Here is a 25,552-nt window from a genome sequence, read left to right on the forward strand (position 1 = left end):
TATGCAAATTGGCTGTAATTTTTTTTTTTTTGCCACATCCAGTTCTCTCCAGCCAATAGGTGAGTAGTGAAAGCAATAACTGGAAAAATTACTGGTCAATGTAAAACTTCCAGCAGTGGCTCCTTAACCCGTTCGTTTCCAAAGAAAAGACAGCGATTCTCAGTCCTCTCCTTGAAATATTTGCTTTAAATATGCATCAAGAGAGTGCGCCACATGCTTGGCTGGTAATTTTTGAATAATAGTTTTACACCACATGACACTAGTTGCTCACCACTTTCGAAAATGTACAGCAGGAAAAAAATTTTCTCACTAACTCTTTGGAACGTGACCATAGCGTTGCAGGAAGACTGAAGTTTCAGGGGCTCGGAAATTCATGCGCTGCTTTTTGGAGGTGAATGGCATCCTAAACTTTTATACTGAAAGCAGCGAGTGTGACTTAATATGTAAGGTGAGGATTAGGACTCGGACTCTGAGCCCAGCACTTAAGACATAGCTTGGGCTTCAGCTTGAAAATCCAAAAGCTTTCAGGGAAATAAAGTTGTGTCAATATGATGTATTTCGCTTTTTACAAGTTACATATTCTACCAAAGAGCAACTAAGAATGTGCTGTACCAAGAAAAAAGTTTGTCTCATCAAAAAGATTGTTCACGTGGCTGTCTTGCCCGAGTGCAAGAGCACCGGAAACCAGCTGCAGCTCCATCCCAAATGCATCTAGAGGCTTCTCATTGGAACCATTTTGATCACCAAATACCTCCGAATCATTGCATAGCAGAAAGCCTCACGCAAATATTTAGTACACAAAACCCAGCCAAAAACAGCAAAAGTTGTCGAGATTGCCATAAATGCTACTTCGCACTCCACACACTCGACTACTTCAATATTTCTTCACACGAAAGATATTTACTTGCTCTAGATTTAAGATTGTCTTAAAGCCAAATAAAATTAAGTTCCTCATAAAATTCCTCACTTCCGACCTTTTCAACGCAAGTTATTGCAAATCCTTTCCAGCAACCCAGGTCGTGCTGTGACCTCATGGACAGACCGTGGAAGCGAATGGGTTAATAAATGCTTCAGTCTACAACCAAACCTTAGTCATTAGCCAGACAACAGCGCTACTAATGTTATGTCCATCAGCATGTGAAGTTCACACCAAAATGTACCGGCTTGCACCATAGAAGTGGTACTCGGCTGTAAAACAAATTGAAAGACCCAGTTTCACACAACCGCACAAGAGACACAGGCGTGTCAGCTGGCTTTATTGAGGACTAAAGGTAACAATTTTTTTTTTTAATTTAGAGTGGCAGGATCACTTTGATCAAAGCAAGCCTTGGAGACTCAAGTACCTAAACCTTGCTTTTGTCAGCAACTCCAATAGAATCCATCCTCAAAACTTGTATTCTGTATTTTTTTTTTCAAAGATGAACATACATTTACATGATGGCCGGTTGAAAATAAAAATAAGTACAAATAAAAACAGGAAAATTCATTTTCCAGAGAGACAGGTACAGTTTTGATAATGTACATCCAGTCACAATAATACTATATAAATGAGGAACCTACTGCCACTTGTTCTTCAGCTTTCTTTGACACACTGTGGTAGTGGTAACACACAAAGCTTTATGTACAGGGAACCCGTGGGCGAAGGTGCAGGCAGCACACAGTTTTTAAGTAGCGAGACACCAAAACGTGTGTGTGACAGGTTTACTCTCAAAGAAACTCTATGTGCACACATATATAAGCACAAATTCTCAATGTTTCAAAACAAGACAACAAGAACAACAACTATTCTACAACACAGGGGTAGGTAGGATCTCTCTCCTCTGACACATGTGACTCAACTGCAAAATCTCTGCAAGCAACCAGTCGGGTGACTGCATTCAACTAGCTGCATTCATCTAGCTGAAGTCCCTGTCCGGGAGGGCCAGTGGTGCCACCAGGGTCCACAGGTAGAGTGCAGAGCACATCCAGCTAGACGCCATCTTGACCCACATGGAGGCATTGTTCTCAATCAGGTTCTTGGGATCATCACTTGGCCTGAAACACCACCAGAGCCACAATTGGCATGAGGAATTTGAGAGCAGTCAATAATTTGCAATATCAATGTTTGCTACATTGATGTTTTACCATATTACAGCAAGAACTGAGACCATGGGCCGCATTCCTAGTCTGCGTCATAAAAAAAAAGAGTCATAATCTACCGCAGCGGCCGCACCTGATTGGTCAAAACGCCGGAAGCGGATGTCGGTTCAGTTGCGACTGTGAGCGGCGGCAGGATGTCGGCGTGTTGCGGTTGCCGCAAGGAAGCGTCCAATGGCGCTTTTGCTCTTTTCTGACACATGAAACACTACCAATTCGAGAGAAGAAACATTCAGCCACAAGTTTAGTTGCCCATCGGATTCCACTGTAAAGGGGCAATATGAAAACTGTTTTATTTGCCCAATGGACTTCGACAAATAGAAACAATAGTTCAGATACTCTCTTCTGCACTGTAAAGGCTGGGGGTGTACTTAAAGGAGAAAATATTGTACGCAATATGCACGTCTTTTCAGTGACAGAAGGTGGCCGCTACAGCCGTCGATCGTCTGTGGTAAATAAAAGGCAGCTAGCTCATTCGTTTAACAGGGCGCTTTACATTTATCTTGAGGCTAAAAGGGAACGAATAGGAAAATTTGTGGCATGCACTCACTCACTGCACAATGCGCGCTTCTTGCCGTGCTGAACCAAGACGCTGTGACGAATTGCTGTCCGCAACATCACTGAACGTAAGTTGGCGTTGTCATCGGACGGTTGTGCAGACGGTAATTTACGTTTTCCATACCTTGCAAAAACCGCGAGATGCCGCTGTGAAGTTTTTAATTTTTCTGCAGCAAATAAATAAAAAGGATGAGATAAAAAAATCTTGCTTTGTTTCTCTTCATAATTGCGTTGGGAGACTTCGCAGACAAACTACTCATGGATTCGCCATGGTGCGAAGCGCAGACATGCCCACACTGACACCTGAAAACTAACTTGGAAGCTAACTCGCGAGCTCAAGGTAAAGCCGCACCACCGCGGCTATCGAGAGCCGTAAGGGACGCCGAAAAACCACCTCTGGCATGTCAAAAGTGTCGGTGTAGCAGCGAGTCGCTGACGACTCACCATTCGTGCGCATGAGCAGTTTCACGCTGGCAGACATTACGCACAATCATGATGCAGGACGCTTCAAAAGCTAATAGAGAGTTCTATAATAGGAAATGCACGTTTGCGCGCAGTAAACGCAAGTATTTTGCAGGTCATTATGCTTTATGTTACATCATTCAGCATACACAGACGGAATAACTACGGTGATAGTGGCGCTATCCGGTTTCAATGAAGAGAACAATTTCTACAACAAACTAGTGCTCGTTAGGCCTAGAAGCTACTGAATCGTCCAGTGAAACAGAAAACAGGCCAAGTGTATCGTTCATCCAATTTGTTATATGCAAGATAAGACTAAGCAAAAGTCCTGTACCCTGTTTATAGCCAGTTCACGTGCCAAAAAACGCAGTAACACCGAAGAGTTCACTTCGAAGCGAGAGGCTCCGCTTCAGAGCGCGCCGCCATGTTGGCTGTCCTTGAGCATCTGCTGCTAGAGGAGCGTACGCTATGTGTCTGACGTCACCGCCCGATTTCTTCGACCCTTTTCGCTGCATCCGAACCACCACATCCACTAGCGGTGTTTCGACCAATCAGGTTCGGCCGCTGCAGCAGATTATGACCCTTTTTATTATGACACAAACCCGGAATACGGACCCATCACTGTCGCCTTTGTGCCAACAAGTAGTTGTGATCATTTGTGAAAAAGAACGGCATGTTGCATCTAGCCCAGTTTCATCCACATTACAAGTATCTTTGCATTCAAAGCATCTTCAATATTTTTAAAAGTTCAGACTCTTCAGGTGAATCACTAACACCAAAGAGTGGTGCGGTAACCTTATGATAGCTTCATAGAAATATCCAAAGTCGCTTTTAGAAGCAGGACAAAAAAAAAAAAAGGAACCAGAAAGACGCATGTTCAAAATGGAGGAACAACTCACTGGAACCAGTTGGTCAGAGTCATCATGACGTAGAGCGATGACAGAGCAAACATGAAGTGGAAGAATGACCAGCTGTAGGCCACCCCTTCATCTTCATTGTCCCACACCTTGGCCTCGGCATCACCGCCAGCACTCTCATCTGTGCCAAGGCAATATGTCTCTCTAAACAATGCAACACTACGAGGACAAAGCACAGTGCCAAAAACGCCGACACTTTGAAGCGCAGAAAAAAAGAGAAGTGAAGTGACCGAAAATTACAAGTGTTTACAGTTAATAACCAAGAACCACAGCACGAAAATAAAACTAATCATGCAAGCAATGGTATCTGACTCAGCTCATTTTGCACGGAAAACAAATGAAGTAAGAGTTATGCTGTTTCGTATAATTGCTGCACAGTATGTGGAACAGGACGATGGCACAGCTTGGTTGCAGAGCCTAGAAACTAAAAGCATGCACTTGCCTCTCATGTTAATAATAACAAATAAAGGAATGAAAGCGAAAGCAACAAAGCACCCCTCTCCTTCAACAAAAAATTTGGAGAGCTAAGCTTACTGGCTTAGCACACTAATCAGCGAAAGCTGTTACAGCTTTGGTTTGAACATTTAGCCCTGTATTTGGCCATGAAATCATCAGCCATAAGAGAAAGCCTAGCCGTGCTCGTGCGACTCAGCGAAATCTGATCTGGCCATCTGTCGCCTCCCACCCTCTCTCATTTCCCTCTCCCCATAAATGTGGAGAGGAAGATTTCCCTTTCCACTTTTCCACCAGCCAACCGTGGCAGGTGGCAACCGAATTTATTTAAATTTGCTTAAATTAATTTCCACAGATTAAGTTAAATCAATTTGATAAGTAATTAAGGTTAAAAGTGTAGCACACAAAAGACGAGGACTCGGGAAGAGAGTCCTCTGTCTCTGTGTCTGCCTTTCTGAGTCCTTGTCCCTTTTGCGCTACGCTTTTACCCTTGAAATATGAACCAACAAGCCCAAGCGTCTACCCTTCGTAATAAAGGTCTTGCAGCTGACGCTATAAATTCCACGGTAGAACGCAGGGCTACATAAATGGGTGAACCAAAGCTATAACGGCTTTCAGTGTAAAAAGAATTCTGGGGACCAGCTCGAACAAGAGTAATGCAGTGCTTCCCCCGTGCAAGTGAGGCTGGTAAGAGAAAGATGAAGACAGGAAGGCAGACGCACAAGTTTCGGCTAGTGAATGAACACGGGCTTTACCTTCATTCCCCACAAGTGCTGTGGACTCTGCCCAAGTGTAGGAGAGGTAAAAAAGAGAAGAAGAAGGTGGAGAACAAGACATCAGTGAGGTGACGTGCAGGTGTCCAATGTGACTACATACTACTACACCCCCTTGAAAAAGAAAAAAAAAAATGAGGGGCAAAACCAATAGAGCTGCCTCCCTCCCTTACACTCTTTCTCTTAGGGGAAGCCCTCAAAGAGCAACTTGAAAGAAGGGAAACACAGCCAACTACGCTTGTAATGCTTGCACTTTTGGGACCCCAGTTACACACGAAACTGTCACATCCTCTTAAAACTGCCACATGCCTCTTTTTATCACAGGTACAGAGAGGGTTGCACTCGTGCTGTTGCCACTGCTTCCACTGAACCACCACAGGGTCCCACTGGAACCCTGTCTACTTGTGTCCTGTTCTGTACTCAGCTGTATACATTCAGGCTCATGCACTCTCTCTCGAGAAAATGAGGCAGAAAAACCCCAGAAAAACTTTCTGCAACTAGCCTGTGGCCTACACCTGTTTTCTGTTTCTCAAATCCAGCTTGGTAAGCAGCTAGCCTTTGCAAAAAAAATAATGCTGACAGAATCTAGTGAAATAATTCAGCATATCAACAATTTCACAACTGACTGAAACTTTGGGTTCTATGAAAGCATAAAGGTGATGAAATAAGCATAACTGAGGATTTTGCCAGAAAACATTCATTAAGCATTCCCAACAAACATTTTCAGCAGTTCTGTAAGAACCGTTCAGTTGCGGGTTTTATTTAGCCTATTCTATGCCAACTGCACTTTCGTGACACACGACACCTGTCTGATACTATTAGGTAAAGATGCTTGTAGTTCGTGTTAAAAAAAAAAATTGTTGCTGCAGTTTATCCCTGCTCTTTTCAGACTTTCTTAGAAAGCCTACATGTATAAACTTGAGTAGGCTATCTGCTTTTTTTTTTTTTTAAATCAGTCACATGAAACAACACAACAGAGCCGCAAGGACCTACTGGCAACTTGCTCCTGCGGGGTGCTAGTCCATCACATGGCACTGCTAGAGTGTGCGTTAACCAGGTATCTTTTGCACTGCATCTGTGAATAACTGCTATATGGAGGCCCCCAAACTTTTCAGGTTACCAGATTTCAGCTTAACGAGTTTGTCTTAGCTTACTGTGTATGTGACTGCCTTTCCACAACACGTTTTATCGCTGTATTTTGTTGTACTTACCTTGTAAAAAAGCAAAGCAAAGCTGAGTAAGCGAAACCCTTTCTAGCCAATGTGCAAAGAGTCTAAGGCAGTCTAAGCAACATAGGCAACAATGCGGTATGTGATGTATAGCGGTTTACCATCCTAAAGCTGCACGCGGGATGCCGTTGTGGAGGGCTTCGGATTATTAATTTCAACCACGCGAGGTTCTTTAAGGTCACTGACATTGCACAGCACATGGGCGTTTCTGCATTGCAAAACGCCACCATTGCAGCCAGGACTTGATCCCGTGGCCTTGGGCTCAGCAGCTAAAGACCAAAGGCACCAAGCCACATTAGCAAGTGCATAGGCAACTACAGAAAGAACTTGTCTTCTGAACTTACATTAGGCAGTGCGCAGCCAGGAGTAAAGCACTAAGAACTATACTGAAACTTCTCACATTTAAACGAGGATATGAAAATAATTCTTTGGCGAACAGCTATAGTACATCATGCTGATGAGTACCTGCTGAACCACGGCAAAAGTAGCAAATTTCATGCTGTAGCGCTTTGTTAACTGCAATATGACAAACGGGAGAGAGGGAGCTCTACAGCCAGCACTGCATTGTGAAGCAAAATACGCAGCACCTGGTAAAGGTAGTAAAGGTAAAGGTAGCAAGCAAAAGCAGGTGCTCCACGTACTTGTTCCGGTCTCCTTGACGAGGATCTTTTCGGACATGGTCAGCTTGCCGACTTGCGAGTTGGACGAGGTGCGGATGCTCGAGTAGAGGACGCACACGAACCACACCACCAGGCCAACGATACTCTGCGTGTCAAACTTGCTGCCCTCTTGGGTCAAGCCCAGTGACGGCTTGCACTGCTTGCCTGGGACGGGGGAATGCAAGAAGGAGAGGCACACTCATCAATGTGCAGGTGCACATTACAGAATGCCAAATCAAGAAACAAACTGAAGGCTTTCCTTAAATGCACTAGATGGAGGTGCATAAGTCTTAAATCTGAAGTAAATCCAACACATACTCGTGTATCATAAAACGCCCTCCAGTGTTCTGATGCGAAGATCACATCACCATGCCTTGAAAATGTGCTTTTTCCCTTGTGGATAAATACAAGCAGGGATAAGGTCTTACAATTCATAAGAAACCAAACAGCCCTTTAAAAAAAATATTTAGCACACAAAACACATCAAAGCACACTTTCCTTACAGCAATGACACTTTTCGGTCATTTATTTGGCTCAGCATTTGCAACCAGGGAATAAAAAAACACAGCGGGAAAACAAAATACGCTTTGCACTGCCTTAGATTCCTTCTGGTTGTATGAGCATGGCTAGGGTCGGGAATGACATTAAAGGACTGAGCATCACTGACATGGCAACAACCTAGAGCGGGGACAAGGATGCCACAAAGCACAAGTGTGCACATGACTAGGCTAACTAAATTACACGAATACATCACTCATTTCCAAAAGGTTTCTGTCACTTCCAACTGCTTAATGCCATCCCATGGCCGAAATGTGACACTTTGCTAAGAATTGTCGCGCATAATCATGTGGCCAATGTGGTTACTATACGGCAGGTCACAAAATGCGCCAACCCTTTATTTGAAGGCAGGGCTCTTTAGCAGTAGCTCCATTTTGCCTCAGCAGCTTTAGATTCAAATTTCAGTTCCAAACTCACGGCAGTGCACTGTAATTACACTAGCAAGGGGAATTCTCTTCTCCTGAAGGTGGTTTAAAGCTCTCAAGCCAAGCGTTGCATCAACAGCTGCATGACATCTAAACATAGCTGCATCAATGCAATGAACTTTGCACACTCTGATGATATTTCTCCTGTTACTGTGACATACCTAGTAATGCAGTCAGCAACTCCACAACTGCTCCCAACTATTGTCACAGTTTCAAATCTCCATTGGAAGTAGACGATTATGCACATGGATGCACAACTTCGCAACAGCAGAAAAAACTACACACACATACCTAGCATAGACAGTCGTCGCCAATATGCATAGAGAAGTTGCTGCTTTTCGTTACCAACACTTCACAGTGTTCATTTACACGGCATAACATCACACTAGATGCTGAACTCAAAGAAACCATAACTACTCCACAGAAACAGTAGCTGATAAAACACTATATACCTGTAAAAAAATTTCACCTGACATCTACGTGCAGTGCAAATTTTAGCAACAGCTGGTGTAAGGTGAAATGGCGATGCCAGTCGGCTGTTTAGTAGTAGCATTTGTGAGTACTAAACATGCACGGACATGAAGGGCAGCTTATCCATCCATCCATATTGCTCCATATGGATATGGGTAGGTCCATCTGTATGGATTACAATTACATCACGAGTAAAGTCTTTGTGTCTGGACAAGTCAGTGATTGGCATCCTGACAAATCGACATGATGGCATTGTCGTAACATGATGCGTGGCTTCACTTCATTCTGACCAATCGAAGTGAGGCACCGCACATAGTGAGTAATGACGACGAAACCAACACTGCAGAAACGGGAACAGTGGCCCTCGTGGCTGTGGGTGTAAAAACCTGCAGTGCAATGCTCAGATATTTCATGTCAAGTTCCATCTCTACTAACAGCAATTCTGTCATTTTAAGTGTAAAGAATAACAAACAATGAAGTTTTCAAGCCACTACTCCTTAGAATTGTACCCTTTAAGTAAAAAAAAAAAATGCGTACAACTCACGAACACAATCACAGTTCTGGCAAAACATCACCCAGACAACATGCCACATATCAGAGACTGGGCTATCAGCCAGAGACTCACTTGTGGAGTTGTTCATGGCAGACCAGGTGAGGTACATGATGTACAAGGTGACAGCAGAGGACTGAAGCAAGCCAGACGAAGGCTGAGCTACAGTGGGAGAAAAGGTGACACCAAGGTGCTCATCTCATATTCACGGATGAAATTCCCAGGACCTAGTTTGCTAATGAATTACACCACCACTTCACCTAAACAAATTCAGTACAGGTTACAACATAAAGCCCATGTAAACTTCCTCTCAGCTTTGGTCACTTTTGTAAATAAAACATTTTTGCACATTGTGTGCTTCAACTGGAGAACCATGCAAACATGAATATACCAGGCAGGCAACTAGGGTTCAAGCATACAGACGAAGACAGTTTGATTACACCTTAATGCAAGTGTGAAAGTGCGCAATGCTCCACCTTGCAGAAGAACAAGCATGCCAATCAAGAGATCTCTCTCCTTTAGGCTAACATCAACACAGTATTATTGCCTGACTAGATAGGTATTTACCCCAAGACAGAACTGGCGACATTATGGTGGCGCCACAAGTTACAGGACTTGCAGCATGAACAAAAGGCTTATCTACACAAATGAAACGATGCAAACAGCCAAATGTGGCATACCCTGTCAAACGCTAGAATGTAGTACTACCCTGCTAATATTTTCTCAGAACACATTTTTCTTGTTAATACTGTTTCCCCTATTTTTGCATTTTGCTGTAATTTTTGCTCCTTTTGTATTGTATTTGGCTGTTTCCTTTTTCTAGCATGTTCAAGAAATGCTAAACATGTTAATCTGCCTCCCCTCTCCTCGCCAAAGGTGCACTAAAGAGCGTTCAGTAAAAATTCGTTTTCACTATCTCGTTTTCAGGGTTTCCATGAATAGTTCAGTTGCAGACAACACAGCCACAAGTCAAGCCCACGGAAACAAAAGTATGCGTGGACTATTTTCTCTTGCAAGACACAACCTTATCACTCTGCGATGGCGAATGAAAATACTATAATTACTCTTTTTGGACACGATGTAAGCAACAGTTAGATAAAACCGCTACATATTTGTGGTTCAGAGAACATATCACCAAAACAACAAACCCTAAGCAAGCGGACTATGTTTTCTCCTCGTCTGCTGCTGCAGGGGTGATGTGCCCGACCGTCTGTTCTGGCTGAAAATACCTAGTCTGATCAACAAGCCGCACATTTTCGAAGATCACTCCGCATATTACTTCGCCAATGGCAGAACGGTAAGCCACCATGCAACTGGCTGAAAAGCCCTCCAAACGTGCTTTTCGCCATGGTACCTCCTAGTCTGCGCAGTGAGTTCAAGCAAACAAAAGGCAGGAGCCAGGACGTTTAATGCAATTACGCAGGATAATAATACGAAATTTTTATGAATGCTTGGAATGTGTAGATCGAGTTCCCGCGATAAAAAGACAAACTCAAAATCCTCTTTAGGGCACCTTTTGGGCTCTTAAGGAGAAAACAAAAGAAATAAAATTTCAGTTAGCACATTGCATGAACAGTAAGATTAATGGCAGTTCTGCTTTGTTCATGTAGCTCTGATAAATTTCCACAACCGGCACAATACAGCAAAAGTGCATTAAACAAATAATGCTGACTTACTTTCCTGGACTTTAGGCAGGATTGAAACCACAGACAGGATGACACAGATAATCAAGTTGAAGCTGATGAAGAATTTCTGAAGTGTGCAGCCTTCTCCCTGCAGAGTTGCAAGAGACATGCAATGAATGAACACTGTTTCAGCACTCAGTTGGTAGCACAATGTCTAATGTATGACAGCCTATTTAGTGTGCCAAGAAGACCACTGTGCTTCCAGCACTGTGTTCTGTTTTTTCCTGCCCAGTCCCTGCATAACAAACAATGCCAACCACAGTTACTCACGTAATTTGTGCCTGTGCATAATTTGCGCACCCCAAACTTTTTACCCGGATTTTTGAAAAAAAACTTTTACTCGAATATTTTGCGCTCCCTGCTGCGCAAGCACACCAGCATGCACGTGGGTCAGGCTTGGGAAGATTGGCACAGCCGCATCACCACGTGCGGCTGCGAAAGGCGAGTGAGTGGTGTCGAGAAAAGTCGGTGATTTGTTTTTAAATTGCTTCCGGTAAGAAAAAGTCAACTGAGCGCCGTTTACCCACTTTGCTCGCATCAGCAGTTGCTTTTCCATATGAACGACTGCGAGAGCAAGCTTGCGGTAACCTCTGAAGCGTGCATATCACCATAATCCGGAACTACCAAACCACTAGCTATTCTGTTCGCTGCTACTCAACCGGGCCGCATGCGAGGGCACCGTTTTATCGCCTTGTATCTCCATTTGCCTCTGACTGCTGCCTTTGTGTTTGTATCGTTCCTCGCGTCCTCATGCCATCACGCGGGGAGATACATAACGTAGGCCTGGGGCGAAGGCGGGAACGGGCTGAGGGGGAAGGGGGTACGGGTTGACTTATATTTGGAGTAAACTTTTTTTTTTTTTGGCCATTGAGGGGCACGGGTTGCAGGGTCAACTTATATGCACCAATATACCACACACATTCCGCACAATGACCTCTGTAGAGCTTTTTAGGACGTGTTTGCGGAATCTCCGCGTAATCTGCTCGCTCCGAATTCATTTTTAGGAAAAAAAAAAGTGCGAAAATTATGCAAGTAAATATATAGTAAAAGCTCGTTAATTTGAACTCAAAGGGGACTGGAAAATAGTCCGAATTAAGTAAAGTTCGAATTATCGAATGGGCGCTAGAATGAGCGGTCATTGCGCCCCTCCGCGCGGCAGAATCCGAAGCAGTCACATCTAGACTTGTTATTGCGAGCTAGGCGCTACTACACGTTTGTGGCGGGCGATTCTGAGAACTAAATTCATGCGGTCCAAATGGCAAATGAAATAAACTGATCAGCCAGTTGCGCGCCAGAAACAAGTACTGGAATGCATTCGCGTGAGCAGCAAGCTTTAGTGTTGGAATATAGGACGCCATTTATGTTCAAAAACATATTTATTTACGGGAAAGGGTTGTCAAAATTAAAAGTAATCAGTGATGTTCATTTGCTTGCGTATCTTCTGCTGAGACTCCATCAGCATCGTTTGCAGCTTGCCGAAGAGCTCCAGTGCAATGTCCGAGTTCTCACTCGAAAAGAAGTAGCGTGCTGCAACATCGAGCGCCGACGCTACTTCACATGCACTACACGCACTTGGCGGTGGCATAGGCTCGTCGCCGCAGTCGGACTCATCACTGTCAGCTATGCTCACCACCTGTGAGCCCTGTGGCGTCTGCTGACAGCATGCTGCCTCATTTATATTGGTGTCATTCAAGGGCTCCAACGTCTCCACACTGCTGTCCACTTAGCCCATGGCACCAACAAAAAGCATGACACCGGCACACGAACCGCCATACCGCATTGTGTACACCACGTGATCGCGACCCAGCTACCACGGCACACCGAAAACCAGGAACGGCTTGCGCCGAAGCATCGGCGGCGTGGGCGAGTGCTCCGGCAGCAAAAACCTGCTTCGGCATGCACCGGAGCACGGGCTCCACCACCTTCATGCACTCGGCTTTTTTTCTTTCCCATTTTGTTTTACACCCCTAGTAGATTTGCAGCGCATTGTACTCGCTATGGGTCAACTTTTACCTACGAGGAGCGCTGTCAGCCAGGAGCTCCTAGATTGAATTAACGATAACGGATGCCAACTTGTTCGAATTATCAGGCGTTTTCCCCCACTGTGCCTGCTGTGCTGGGACCCGGGCATGAGTTCGAATTAACCGTAAGTTCGAATTAACCGAGTTCGAATGAGTTTTTACTGTAGTACTTTGCTGCAAGAACAGTGAGCGAACAGCAGTCATGCAGCCAAATAAAATGCAGTCACAGACGACCAGATAATCAAGTCCTAAGATCTTCAATATCGCCATGTGTAGAAAGCCAAGCAACTTCTGTCGGACAACTTCGAGGCTGCAACAACCCAAACTAGTGCGACTATCTTTAAAACTCATGTTGCGAAGTGCTGGCTGGATGCAATTAAAAGCCGCCAAAACTTAAACCCACATATACGATGCCCCCTTACCTCGGTTTCTTGCAACAACTTAGCTTAGCTTAGCTGGTTTAGAAGTGTTGCACGCGGAGTCCAGGCTCAGATAATGCACTTCGAATCACTCATTTTTTTTTTCTTGTTCCAAAATCTACCTATCGTCTAATGTAAGAAAACAAGAATTATCATGTCTAGGGCCGTTTTTAAAATGTAGGCCAATATTATCTGCTCATTCAGAACTTCAACCAGGTACTTTTTGATTCCCAATGGATGCACAACAACCTTCACTAAAGACAACTTCTGAATTACATTCACCTTGTTGTGCTTTCAATGAAAGCAATGTGATGGCAAATACATATCCACAGAGATTAGCAGAGTTTGCAAAATATGTAATATAACAGGTTCTAATACCCTGTATACGTGCTCATTGAATGTGCCAGAGATGCGAGGCTAGAGTGTGCTTCACTTGCCTGTGTGTAGAAGATGTAGAACAAGACCACCCCAGCAATGGCGAGGGCATAGTGAAGCATGGTGAATGTCAGCAGGGCTGCAGAAACGTAAAAGCAAGGTTAATTACACAAAAGTACCACACGTGCAAAACCAATGTGCATGAGTTTTGCCACAAGAAACAAGAAGCGGAGGTACAGCTGTTCACGTGCTTAACCAAAATGCACAAGACACACCCCTTCTAGTGGCTTAATCAATGGTGGAAATAGCCATCAGCATTTTGGAACAGACTCTGCAGCAGGCACAATGTCAGCTTGAAGCGGCTTCCTCATGTTTTTCGGCAGGCTTCTGGCATTCAGCAAGCAAGACAAACACACAACCTCGCAGTGTTAAATACAAAAGCACCTCTTGACATGAAGGGAAAAAAAAAAAAAGCCATAGAATACTGCACAGTACATAATGTATGGAATAGAAAACTTCCGTGCACAGATATAAGCAGCAACGTAAGCACGCAAACAAAAAAGAAATTTTAGCTGCACACACAGTAGACTGCATTAATTTATCGTTTCTTCTTTTTAGCCTGTCAGATATCTGCAGCTATCCCCTCATTCTAGCTGGAGTCAAAACAGTACTGTCGCTCTCCAAGTTGCCAATGTTTTTCTTCAACATTTCACCTTAGTGTCCTGTAAATGATGCACTGTACTTTCCTCGCCATGTGGCACACCTCGGCTACAGCCTTCCTAAAAGTGGCCATACTTACATGCACTTTTTTTTTCTTTCATGAATACCTTTAGGACGAGCCACAGGGGGGTGGCAAACACATATACATTCCCTGATCCACCAAACGTTGAAACGAAGTATAGAATAATGTGCACAAGCAATAACAGATCTGAAGATAAAGCAAAATACCAATACCAGTGTTGGCGGTAACGCATTGCTTTTTTCGGTAACTTAGTACAGTACTCGTTACCATTCCAGAACTGTACCGGGTATCAAACTTACGTTAACATTTTTTGGTAACGTGAGGTGTAACGTTACTAGTTACTTTTTATTCCAACTGTCCCTCCTTCCGGCCCTTCTTCAGAAAAAAAAAAAAGCGCCTATAGTGACATTGCAAATAAGCAAAATGTACAGCTGCTCTCGACGACCTTTGTTGCATGCCAGAAAACACCTGCCCTTGACAACGCACCCATCACACACTTGCCTTCACCTGCCTCCCCTTCCCAAACCACTCACAAGCACAACTCTTTACAGAGTGGAAGCATGCCCAGCATTTTGGAACATCACATTTTTCAGAACTACTGTAAATTTGTTAAGTTCAGTGATGTTTTCTTTGTGAAGTTACAAGTGATGATGACCTGTCATTATGTGTTTAATGTCACGGTCAGTAAATGGCTTTACCATGTGCCACTGAGTTAGACGCCATCCTGTGTAACTCTAAAGGCAACTCTAGGCCACTATAACATTGCTAAGCTCCTGCACGTTTCTGCTAAGTATTTTCGTTAAATCAGGATGTAAAATCGTTGTTTGGGCTAGAAGTTTTATGTGAAATATGAGCTTTATAAGATTGTCATCGTGAGTTCTTGCAGCGAAGACACACTGATTAAAATTTATGACCATGGAGTAATGGCAAAGTAACATGCGGTACTTTATTTTGTTAACGGTAACGCGTTACCTTTCTTTTTGTAGCTAACGTAGGGCGGTAACGTGCTCCTTTTTGTTTAGTGTAACGAGTAACATATTTTGTTCTTTTTTTTTGTAATGCCTACAACACTGACCAATACTCATTATGGAGTATGATTGTTAAGAAGTTATGAGCATCTATAATTATTAGTGTTATGAGCATCTGTGTATGGACATCACATAGAAAAAACAAAGAACTGCGTGGTTTCAAAAAGAAAATAAATAATTGAAAGTATTGTTCAAACTGTTCGCCAGGCTGCTTTTGGGGTCTGTTAAAAGGGTCCACATTATTACGGGGCAAAAACTGCAGTCAGGTATTGACTGGGTAGATTGCACTGAGATTGTTCTTGTGAGGTGAAGTCCTGGCTGCATTCATTAAACAAGCTTCAAAACATATCAGAACTCCGAAAATACAGGGAACAAAAAATTTTAATTAAACCAGTTTTCCCTATATTAATAAAGAAGTCCAGACTGAATAGCATCAACAAAATGGAAAGTGCACCTTGAAATGAAAACTGAAAGCAGGCACCGAAGGACTGCCTCACTGGCTAAATGCTGTGTATCTCGAAATTCTCTAATTCTGCCTGCTCCATGTATATCTCGTCCAGTAATACCAGAGCTGTGGTGCAGCTTCTGCCAGCAACAAAAAACACAAAAGTATAAGCACAGAATGGAAACACTACAGAATCGCCATGACAGCTCAGCCCAGAATTGGGTTCGATTGCAGCTACCATATTTACGCGCATAATTAGTGCACCCTTAAATTATCACCCAAGTTTACAAAAAAACATTTTTTACTTGCATATTTTATGCACCGCGCTGCGCTAGACCACCATCACGCGTGCGGGCTCTACCCTATGGCTCTACCCAGTAGCACTCGGCTATTCCGCGTGTTTGTTCGGAAGGCTTTTTGAATCTTTTGTGCACTGGGCGTTCATGGTGGTGTCACGAGGCCGCTGTTACAATCGCGGCGGCACCAGCGGCATCGCCACTCGGAACGGCCAGCAGCGCTTCCGGGGAGGATCGGCAGCTGATAGAAGAGCCAACACTGCTGTTTGTTTGGCTGATGCATGTGACTCGACTGCCGGCTACGCTTTTCTTGGTGGCTCTGACGGCTTGTGTTTGGTTGTTCGGTCGTGTCTTGCGATAGGATATCACAACTATACGGCAAGTTTCAAACTGCTTGTCAGCGCCTATCACGGCGCGGAGCGGCGAAGCCAGTGAGAATAACCGCGTGCACACAAGTTTGCCCATAAACGACAATCGTTGTGTCGGCAAACTTGTGTGCACGTGGCTATTCTCGCTGGCTTCGCAAGCTCCGCGCCGTGATAAGGCGCCGACAAGCAGTTTGGTCGACGCTCGCACGGTACTGTTAAAGAAAATTGAAAATATACCTGCGCTCAAAAGACACGGACTGAAAGATAAAGACACACACACACAGCGCTGGACTTACAACTGAATTTTTTATTCGGGAAACACTGCTCTTTATACACATCAGCAGCTGATAAAAATGGAAGATGGTAACACCCGGATGATAAAAAATCGACAAACTGTCACGTCACATGTCCAGTCCTACCTTCCCTTTTGCAAAAATGCCTTTTCCTTTGATAGTAGTGAAAGGGACGTTTACCATATTTTCAATATGGTAAACCAACTCGCCCAACAAGCCACTCTGCTGTTAAAGAATTGTGTGGTGTGATAATTGATTTATTGATTCACGCTTGCTATCCCGGGCGAAGTTGCGAAAGCAAACTTACGGAATCCGGAACTACTGAACAATTGGCTGGGCTGCAAGTGATGACGCTGTGTTAGCGTCTTATTCAGCTTCATGCATGCACCTTCATGCCATCCTGCAAGGGGGGGGGCTTTTCATTTAGAGTGAACTTTTTTCTGGGGGCAGCCAGCGTGGGGTGAAGGTCCGGATGCTGACAAATACGCAGCAACATACACTATACCTATATTGCGCGTTATGACCTTTGTGGAGTTTTTTTCAGTCGCGCTCGCGAAATCCCCGCGTAATTTGCGCACCCCCCTTCTTGGAGCCCTAATTTCTGAATAAAAAGTGCGCTAATTATGCGCGTAAATACGGTACATCTACAGAAGCGTGGTCACAAAACAGACTCACCGCAGTACCATCCCTTGGACTGGGTCTCCTCAAATTTCTCAACCCAGCTGTTGGCCCAGCTGTGGGCGAAGTCTATGATCAGGATCAGCTGGATCAGGATGAACAGGAAGCCTCCAACCATGCCAAAGTACATCCACACTAAAAGACAAGGGGAAAAACCAAAACTGCACTGTGCACTAGTCGACTTGCACGGAGGATCAAATTCCAATGCAAAATAAACAAAAGCAATTGCAAATGGTAAAAATTTCTAAAAAAAATCTGCAACCTTGTCACTGCCCATCCCCACAGTGTATCTGTACATTCACAGATATCCGCGCTCTCTGAGAGAGGCAAAAACGAAGAGGCAAATCAGGGGGCACTCATGTATAGAAAAAAAATTGGTAGTAATAATTTTAAAATACACTATCCTGTGTTTCTTGAAAAACAGGATGCAATACTGTCTGCCGCCTATACTCATAAAGATTACCTGTCATTAGCTGCATAATTTTTTGTGGTAATCATTGGCAGGTGCTGCCGCCAACATGTAACACTCAAGGTTATGACACCAGCATTCATCTGTACATGCACTGAAGGCAAAAGACAAGCACTTAGCCTCCATTACATACTTTACCACAACTAGAGCAAGGAGCTAGCAACTGCACACACCGGCATTCAACCACTAGTGGTGGACAACTGCTTGCATATTTCTTTTCGTTGTCGTTGCGGTGTGAACGCCGTGTCAATGGGCCACTACACAAAAAGAAACAGCTCGGTGCCATCATCGACACAAGCGCTACTGCACAGTATATTTTCTGAAAAATGAAAAGGGGCGTGCGCGCAAGTCACTTTTTACTCACCTTGGCCGAATGTTGCACCATCAGGTATGAAGAATGCACCAACCATGGCCCCAATCAGTACTAGATATTTTAGAGCCCAGAATCTGCAGAATAACAAGAAACAAAAACGGTAAGCCACAAATGGCCAGGCAACAAAATGTCACATTTTAAGCTGTTTTTCTCAACCATTACTGTCCAATATTGAAAGAAAGCTAGCTTAGCACACATGCCCATTAACGACTAAAACATAAAAAAATGGCCAACAGTTACATAGGTGCAAGACATTCTATGACAGCAAAGCAAAAGTGGTGAATATATCTTTATTCATTTTTATTTGCTGTATAATATATTCCATATTCCACAATGTCAATCTTAGCGTGACCAGGCGCAACCGATCGGCTCACAGCGTGGCAAAAACTGCAAGCGCTAGTTCATGCCATTGCGCTTAGAGGATGCCATGAATCTGTGCATTGGCGGTTAGTACATGTTCTGCTTTGCTATGCTGCACACAGAGGGCACCACGAATTCGAACTGGAGGCACAGCCAGCTACGCAGCACAGTGCCGCTCAGCTTTCCTCGTCAGTGCAACCAACAACACAGAACAGGCAAACATGCTTCTAAGTGTTGTCACACTCAATGCTATGCACACGCTGTAACTCTAACAGCGCTGCTAATAGCAATGAGTTCAAGCAAGCATATCCTGTTATGAGCAGGCAAATAGAACAATGCAATTGAGGATGCAAAAGCGGGTACAGTTTTGGTTGATGAAGGCTAAATAGTAATCATTAAACTGGATTTCACTTGAATGACAGCTCCATCAAAGAGACGACCTTACGTGTTTCATTTGCCCAGAACACTATGGTGTAAATCAATAATATACCAGGGAACACTCAGCATCAAAGAACAAAAGCCATCTTTAGTTTGAAGAAAACCTACAAAATTTTTTCCGTGTCCTTTGTTCCGCAAGAAGACTACCCAGCAAACAATGGCATGTGATAACTGAACTAGAGTTTTGGGAGTTTTGGGAGCTTTCACTGTTACCAGATGTCATCTGAAGAAGGAAGAGCAAACACTATTCTGCAATATTTACATGCAGAGCAAGTTGCACACTTTCAACCAGCAATTCCTACTCTTCACTAACATGCACTGAGGTATTGGGAAAGAATCTGACCACTGAGCTACTTTCATGCTCAGTGGTTGAAGCCATGAAAATATAATCTATATTTACAATACACATTGCTGCATATCTCATTGGCTTGGGTTTCAACAATTTTATTACCCCTTCCTGAAGTAGGCATCACAACTGCACACCAATATGACTACGTTCCTCGCCTCTCACATTCAACCCATCGTAGCATAAGATGGCACAAGCTTTTCGGCTTATAGAAGGCGCATGCTTTTCGGATATCCACACATATTTTCTCATTACCTGCTATGCCACCTGAAATTGAATACAGCACAGACACAGCCGCATACAGAAGTTTTCTATTGCAGGATGCACACTTTGTGATAAAATTCTGCACTCTTGTGGTTACAACATCCCATAAATTTTTGTTGTTGACACACATTAAAGTTGCAAAGTGCAGCAGCTGAAACCAGTCGCATCATACCCGTTCTGTATGCCACTTCTTGGATCTTTCGATGACTTCACACCAATCATCATCATGGAGAAGGCAATGAAGAAGAGTGTCAGTGCAAAATGCAACCTGTACACCGCTAGGTATCCAACCGCATTCTTGCAGGCATCTGTACTTTCACAGAGTTGTGGGACCTGCGGGTAACCAGTACAGGGTATTACTTCTTAACGGACAAGGCTACGCACCATGGATCAAATAGCTGCCACACACAAAGTCCAAAGTCTACAATGTAGAGGTTCAAAAACGTTCACAAAGCCCAGAGGTGTGTAAGCATAACAAATGGATCATGAGCTCTCTTAAATTCCTTCTCTTAATTTCCAGTACGCAACACCAGGAAGTGCGATTTACAATAGCTAGTGGTAGCCCGAATTTCCAGTTCACGAAACTAGGAAGTGCAATTTAGGATAGCAAGTGACAGCCCATGGAGTAGTTCTCCAAGAAAAGCACCAGCTGGAAGGTAGCATGCTTGCATGAATTATAACTTCAATATTATCACTTGATTACATATGACACAATTTCAAATTTTATGAAAACACTCATGCATGGCTTGGTATGTTGCACACATGTGCAAACCTTTCATGATGAACAATCATATCTGTATAGCTCCATCACAAGTTCTTGCTGCAGTAAGTGTCATAATAATGTTCACGAGAATAAAATTAGGCTAGGTTGCCTGTGCTGCATTACTGCAGCAATTGATGACCACATCTGCTACACCAACCAATGAGCAATATCCCAGTCCAAACAAGTATACAACGAAGTTTTAAAAATGAGTTTATGCAAAATTTTGAAGAGCAATAAAGAACTCCCCAAGCACCCGCAAGGCCATAACCAAAAGTAATCGAGACAAAATGTGTATAAACCTCACTGGATGCACGTGATTCACACCCTTCCACACCAATCTATCAATACAAGTTCAGCATGCTGATTCTGAACACTAGGAATACATGCTAACAATTTCAGCATTACACATCTCAGTAGCTCTTACCATCCAGATTAAATGAATATGCCCTGCTAGCAACTACATGTGTACAATTAATGATGACTAATGGCAATGCCAATAAACAACACACCCAAGACTTCGTATAAACCTTTTGTTTTGTACACACAGACAGAGAACTAACACAAATGATTTGAGCGCCACACAAAAGAATCAAAGGGAGAGAAAAGCCCACTGACAAAGAGCCACGCTAAGAAGCACAGTGCCTCGAAAACAGGGCCATATGAGCTTTCAGTGCACATGATCAGTCATGTTCTTGTTAGAAATGCACGCTGGTCAGAATAGCTTAGTGTAATTATTTTACTAGTCAACAATATAAACTCCTGTCATACCTTCCATGCGTTATCACGATCAATCAACAGAAAGTCATAACCCAGAAGCTAAATTATCCAGCCCCATACAACCACTAAAAGTTTTGTGAACAGCACGGCAGAACAGGTGGTCAACCTGATTGGGCATTCACTCACTATCTCTTAGATGAACTCTCTCAGAACCCCCACCCTGCAAAACACACAAACCCACAGACACTTACAGGTGCACTAAATAGGATGCTGAGCTCGTCTTTTCACCTTGGGAACTCATTCTACACGCTCCGAGCATTCTTAGAAACTTCGAATTATTGTCCAGTGCGAGCGACTTTCCTAATGGGTTAAACATCCTGGCTCCGGCCTTTAATTTGAACTGACCTCAGTGAGTACGAGGAGTCAACCAACGCGTGGAGCGCCTTCCAGCCAGTCGCGTGGCGGCTTAGCTTTCGCTTTTATTTTGTTTTTAAGGTTTCCGTGAATAAATAGTTTCAGCCGCAGACAACAAAGCCGCAAATTAGCCCCACTGAAATAAAAATATGCATGGGCTCTGCTTTACGTATCGCTGTGCTGATGGCAAAGCACCACACGACTGACTCAAAAGCCACTCCACGTGTTGGTTGACTCCTCCTACTTTCGGAGGAGAATTAAAAAAAAAAAAAGGTGGTACCAAGGACGTTTAATCCTATTTAATAGAGCGATCACCTGCACAGGTCTATAATTCAAAGTTTCTAAGAATGCTCAGAGCACGTAGATCCCATGTTAAAAAGACAAGCTCAGAATTCTCTTTGGTGCACCGTTAAACAACGACAGAAAAGAAAAAGCACAGTCAAGTCAGCCAGCGAGGGAAAGAATGCGGGAAGAGCTACCTTTTCCAGTAGCTGCTCGATCTTGGGGCTCAACATGATGCAGGCCACCACGGTAGTGAGGAGCAGCATCAAGGCATACATGATGCGAGAGGACGTGGAGTTGCGGCAACTCGGACATGCCGAGCAGCACAGGCTGCATGCAGCCGAGCCGCAGCAGCAGGCCAGCTGCACAGTGGAAGAAAACAAGCATGGTCATTCCTTTCCACCGAGTGATGGAAGTAATTGCAATACTTGAACTTAAAGGCACATTGGTTTGTATTGATAGATTACCACATTCTAATAACAGACACTACTTTGAGTGAAAAATGAGCTTTTTCAATCTAGAAAAGGTCAAAAGATGAAATACAAACGTCGCCACCACTGGCCGCTTTAGCAACCGCACTGCACTGTGTCAAGACAGTTTTTGTGCGCAGGTCCCCGAGACCAAGCTACATTGCCATTCACCACATGAAGTCTTTTTAAGTCTGACTGTCAAGAGATCAAAATGAGCGATGAGAAAACGCTACCATCTAGTTTTCCCATCAAGAAATGAGGCTTTTGATGCTGAACAGACAAACATCAACATAGCCAGAAAGAGCCACGAGATTAATTTTCAACAAAAACCGAATTTTGATGGAGCCAGACATTATCTGAACACAGCTATCTGAACACTATCTTAACACAGCCAGGAGGAATAAGGAAACAGCCTGTCGGACAATCTAGATATTGCCCTCTAAGATATATTTAAGATATATGAGATTATGTTAAATGCGACCTATTTTATCTATACTCAGTGTATTTCTTGCTTTGCATTTTTTTTATTTTTCTTGTTCATTTTCTTCATTCTACCACCCACTCCTGCCTACAGCCTTCCTTGAAGGCTGGCAGTATTGATGAAATAAAATGTGAATAGAACAGGATGCAGACAGAATAGAAGAAAGTGGACATGGACTGTGTGCACCTTGCTGACTGTCTTCAATGCATGCATCTTGTTTTGCACTGATTCATTTTCATAGGAAGTAAACAATTCCCAACCTGTAGCTGCTAGCATTACTCCTTCCCCAGTGTTGGCTAGGGGAGTACAAAAAGAGCACCACTACAGATACACTTAGAGGCAGCTCATCTTGAAGTGGAAACATAGGGACACTCTCGGAGTAAGGAATTTGTTGGACTTAACTTATTTGAGTGATTGTGGCACTACATGACATTTGTCAATAGCAGGATGCTCAAGACTTTAGCACTACCTTACAGGGACCATAGTCTCAGAAAAATCAGGAGACAAGAGATTACAGCAGTGCATATAGTACAAATGGCCCCATGAGAATTAACAGTGGTACAGCAGTAAATGCTGTGATGTGAGAAACAAGATGACAAAACAGGAAGGCTCATCCAGCCATCACTGTTCCAAACCCTGTATTCTTCATGCCACGAATATCTGGTATGTCGTTGAAGAGCAAGAATCGAGGAAGCGCCACACCAGGGACTCAATATTCAAACAACAGTTCTAGCCACAAATGAAACAAGGAAGAAGAGAAAAAAAAAAGTATTTGGAAGCTGTTTTAGTGTTTTTGCTGTGTTGCTACATGATGCAACATAAGCTGAAGTGCACAGCTAGTCCATATAGACACAGGAACCCACCATATCAAGCAAATGGCAAAGCACCACACGAGTCAGAACCGTCTAGAATATGCAAAATATGTACTGCAAAGAAAACAAAGGCCACATACGCCACTCAAGCTTCAAACACTTAAGAGCGTTCAGAATACAGTGCTGGTACCTTGGTGGTTTGCATGTAACTTGGGGGCAAAAGTTGCCATGGCATGAGTGGCAACCAAAGCATGTATCCTTGTTATTGGCCACTTGTTTGAAACCACAATTGTAGAGGTGAAATTTACACTTCGTTCCTAAGGTGTGTGCTAGTGAAAATCAGTGATCATCAGCAAATATCACTGAAATATGCCCAGATTGTTATTCGCGTGTCCTGGAGACTTTTGTGCCCAACAGTAAATCTGCACAGTTGCGTTTATGCACTACTACTGTCCTTGAAACCAAGTTACTACATATGGATTTTGCATTTACTGCTTCACAAGACATGCACACACTGCAGAGGTGTCAGAGGACGGCATATCCTGTGAAGCTGTGGCATGTATTCATACTCTTCGGCAGCCTTACGAGACATTGACCAATGCAAGAAGCCCCGCACAGGGCCCATTGCAGCTAGCTGCCTAATACAGGAATTCACCATGGTTTTTACCTCACCTCACAAATCCCTGAATTATACTGCCACTCTCCATGCTTTCCTGCCACGAAACGGGTTATCCGTTCACCAGTTTTTTCCTTTCAGTTTAGACAGTTTGGAGCAAAATTTCACCCTCAAGAAGCAGACCCACTAATGCAAAACAAGCTCTAACAAGCCACGAGGCGGAAGTTGTTGAATTCAGAAACCTTACACATGGGTACAAAATGGCTTAAAGCGGAAGACCATCTGCAGGGCTGCGAAAGCAATATGGGCATGCCAGCGATATGAGTACGCAATATGCCCCGTGACTACGTTATTTCGTGCGTTAATGACAAGTATGCCAAACCATTGAACACTGGGACAATCGCCGTTCATTTCAAGCGCGATGGCGAGCGTTTCTGAGCAGGTCGCCCATGACTCCGTTGGCTTTGCAAGGCATAATGCAATAGATCAGAGCTACATTTCCTTATCTTAAAGCAGTAGAGTTCACTTCCTACGTCTACCCAAGAGCGGAAATTCGGCGTGACGCGTCATGACTCATCCACAGAAACAAGAAGTAAAACTTCCCAGAGCACAACCAGCTTAAACTATGGGAGCCAAGTAGGTACTCTGTTTCACTGAACTTCGCAAACTAGAGAAGTCCATTACGAGAAACACGAGACAGCAATCGAAGCTGCATGTTGCGAATAAAAGAGCCAAAATGTAGGCTCAGGAAGCCTTGATCGCTAACGCAATGTCCGCTCACAAAGAAACAATGGGGCTCGGTTAAACCGTACTCCACAAGCCGAGGTTGTCAAGTGAACGACACATGCCTAACATGGCCCATAGGCTGTCAATAAAGATTCACGCAAAGTTGCTAGCGTTTAAAACAGCCGTACTCACCGAACCGACTGAAAAAAGGCTCATAAACGCTCCCATGGCAGTATGTGACGGTAGCTCAACGAAATAACTTTAAACTGAAACTGTTTTAGCTCCAACCGAAAATCACACAACCGCCAGCTGCACACAAGCAACACAAAGTCACATGATCGAACGTCAAGTTTGGAGAGGCCGGTACTTGACTTTCTGGGCGCTAATTTGGCGTCAAAATGTGAAAAAAATGACCACCTTTTGACGAGCAGATAACCAAACTCGTCTCGTTATTATTAAAAGCTCAATATATACACCTGG

The 25,552-nt window shown here is 43.7% G+C and overlaps 1 protein-coding gene across 4 annotated transcripts; it reads right to left on the reverse strand.

Annotated features, from left to right (window-relative positions):
* Positions 1-1,213: 1,213 nt before the first annotated feature.
* On the reverse strand, positions 1,214-25,404 carry Serinc (serine incorporator TMS1). 4 transcript variants are annotated; one of them, XM_077661760.1, is made up of 12 exons: positions 25,265-25,404; positions 22,165-22,329; positions 19,964-20,124; positions 18,375-18,457; positions 17,539-17,676; positions 13,754-13,830; positions 10,868-10,964; positions 9,267-9,353; positions 7,170-7,352; positions 5,282-5,308; positions 4,056-4,194; positions 1,214-2,034 (listed from the first exon to the last, which is right to left on the reverse strand). In XM_077661760.1, exons 1-12 carry the CDS (start codon positions 25,298-25,300, stop codon positions 1,896-1,898), a joined length of 1,332 nt encoding a protein of 443 aa, XP_077517886.1. In that variant the 5' UTR covers positions 25,301-25,404; the 3' UTR covers positions 1,214-1,895. The 4 variants fall into 4 exon arrangements, with proteins under 4 accessions (XP_077517886.1, XP_077517888.1, XP_077517889.1 ...); XM_077661761.1 differs by having other exon boundaries at positions 1,685-2,034; positions 10,868-10,960; positions 13,750-13,830; XM_077661762.1 differs by lacking the exon at positions 5,282-5,308.
* Positions 25,405-25,552: the final 148 nt, after the last annotated feature.

The sequence above is a fragment of the Amblyomma americanum genome, chromosome 4 (assembly GCF_052857255.1).
Source record: "Amblyomma americanum isolate KBUSLIRL-KWMA chromosome 4, ASM5285725v1, whole genome shotgun sequence".
Classification (NCBI taxonomy): domain Eukaryota; kingdom Metazoa; phylum Arthropoda; class Arachnida; order Ixodida; family Ixodidae; genus Amblyomma; species Amblyomma americanum.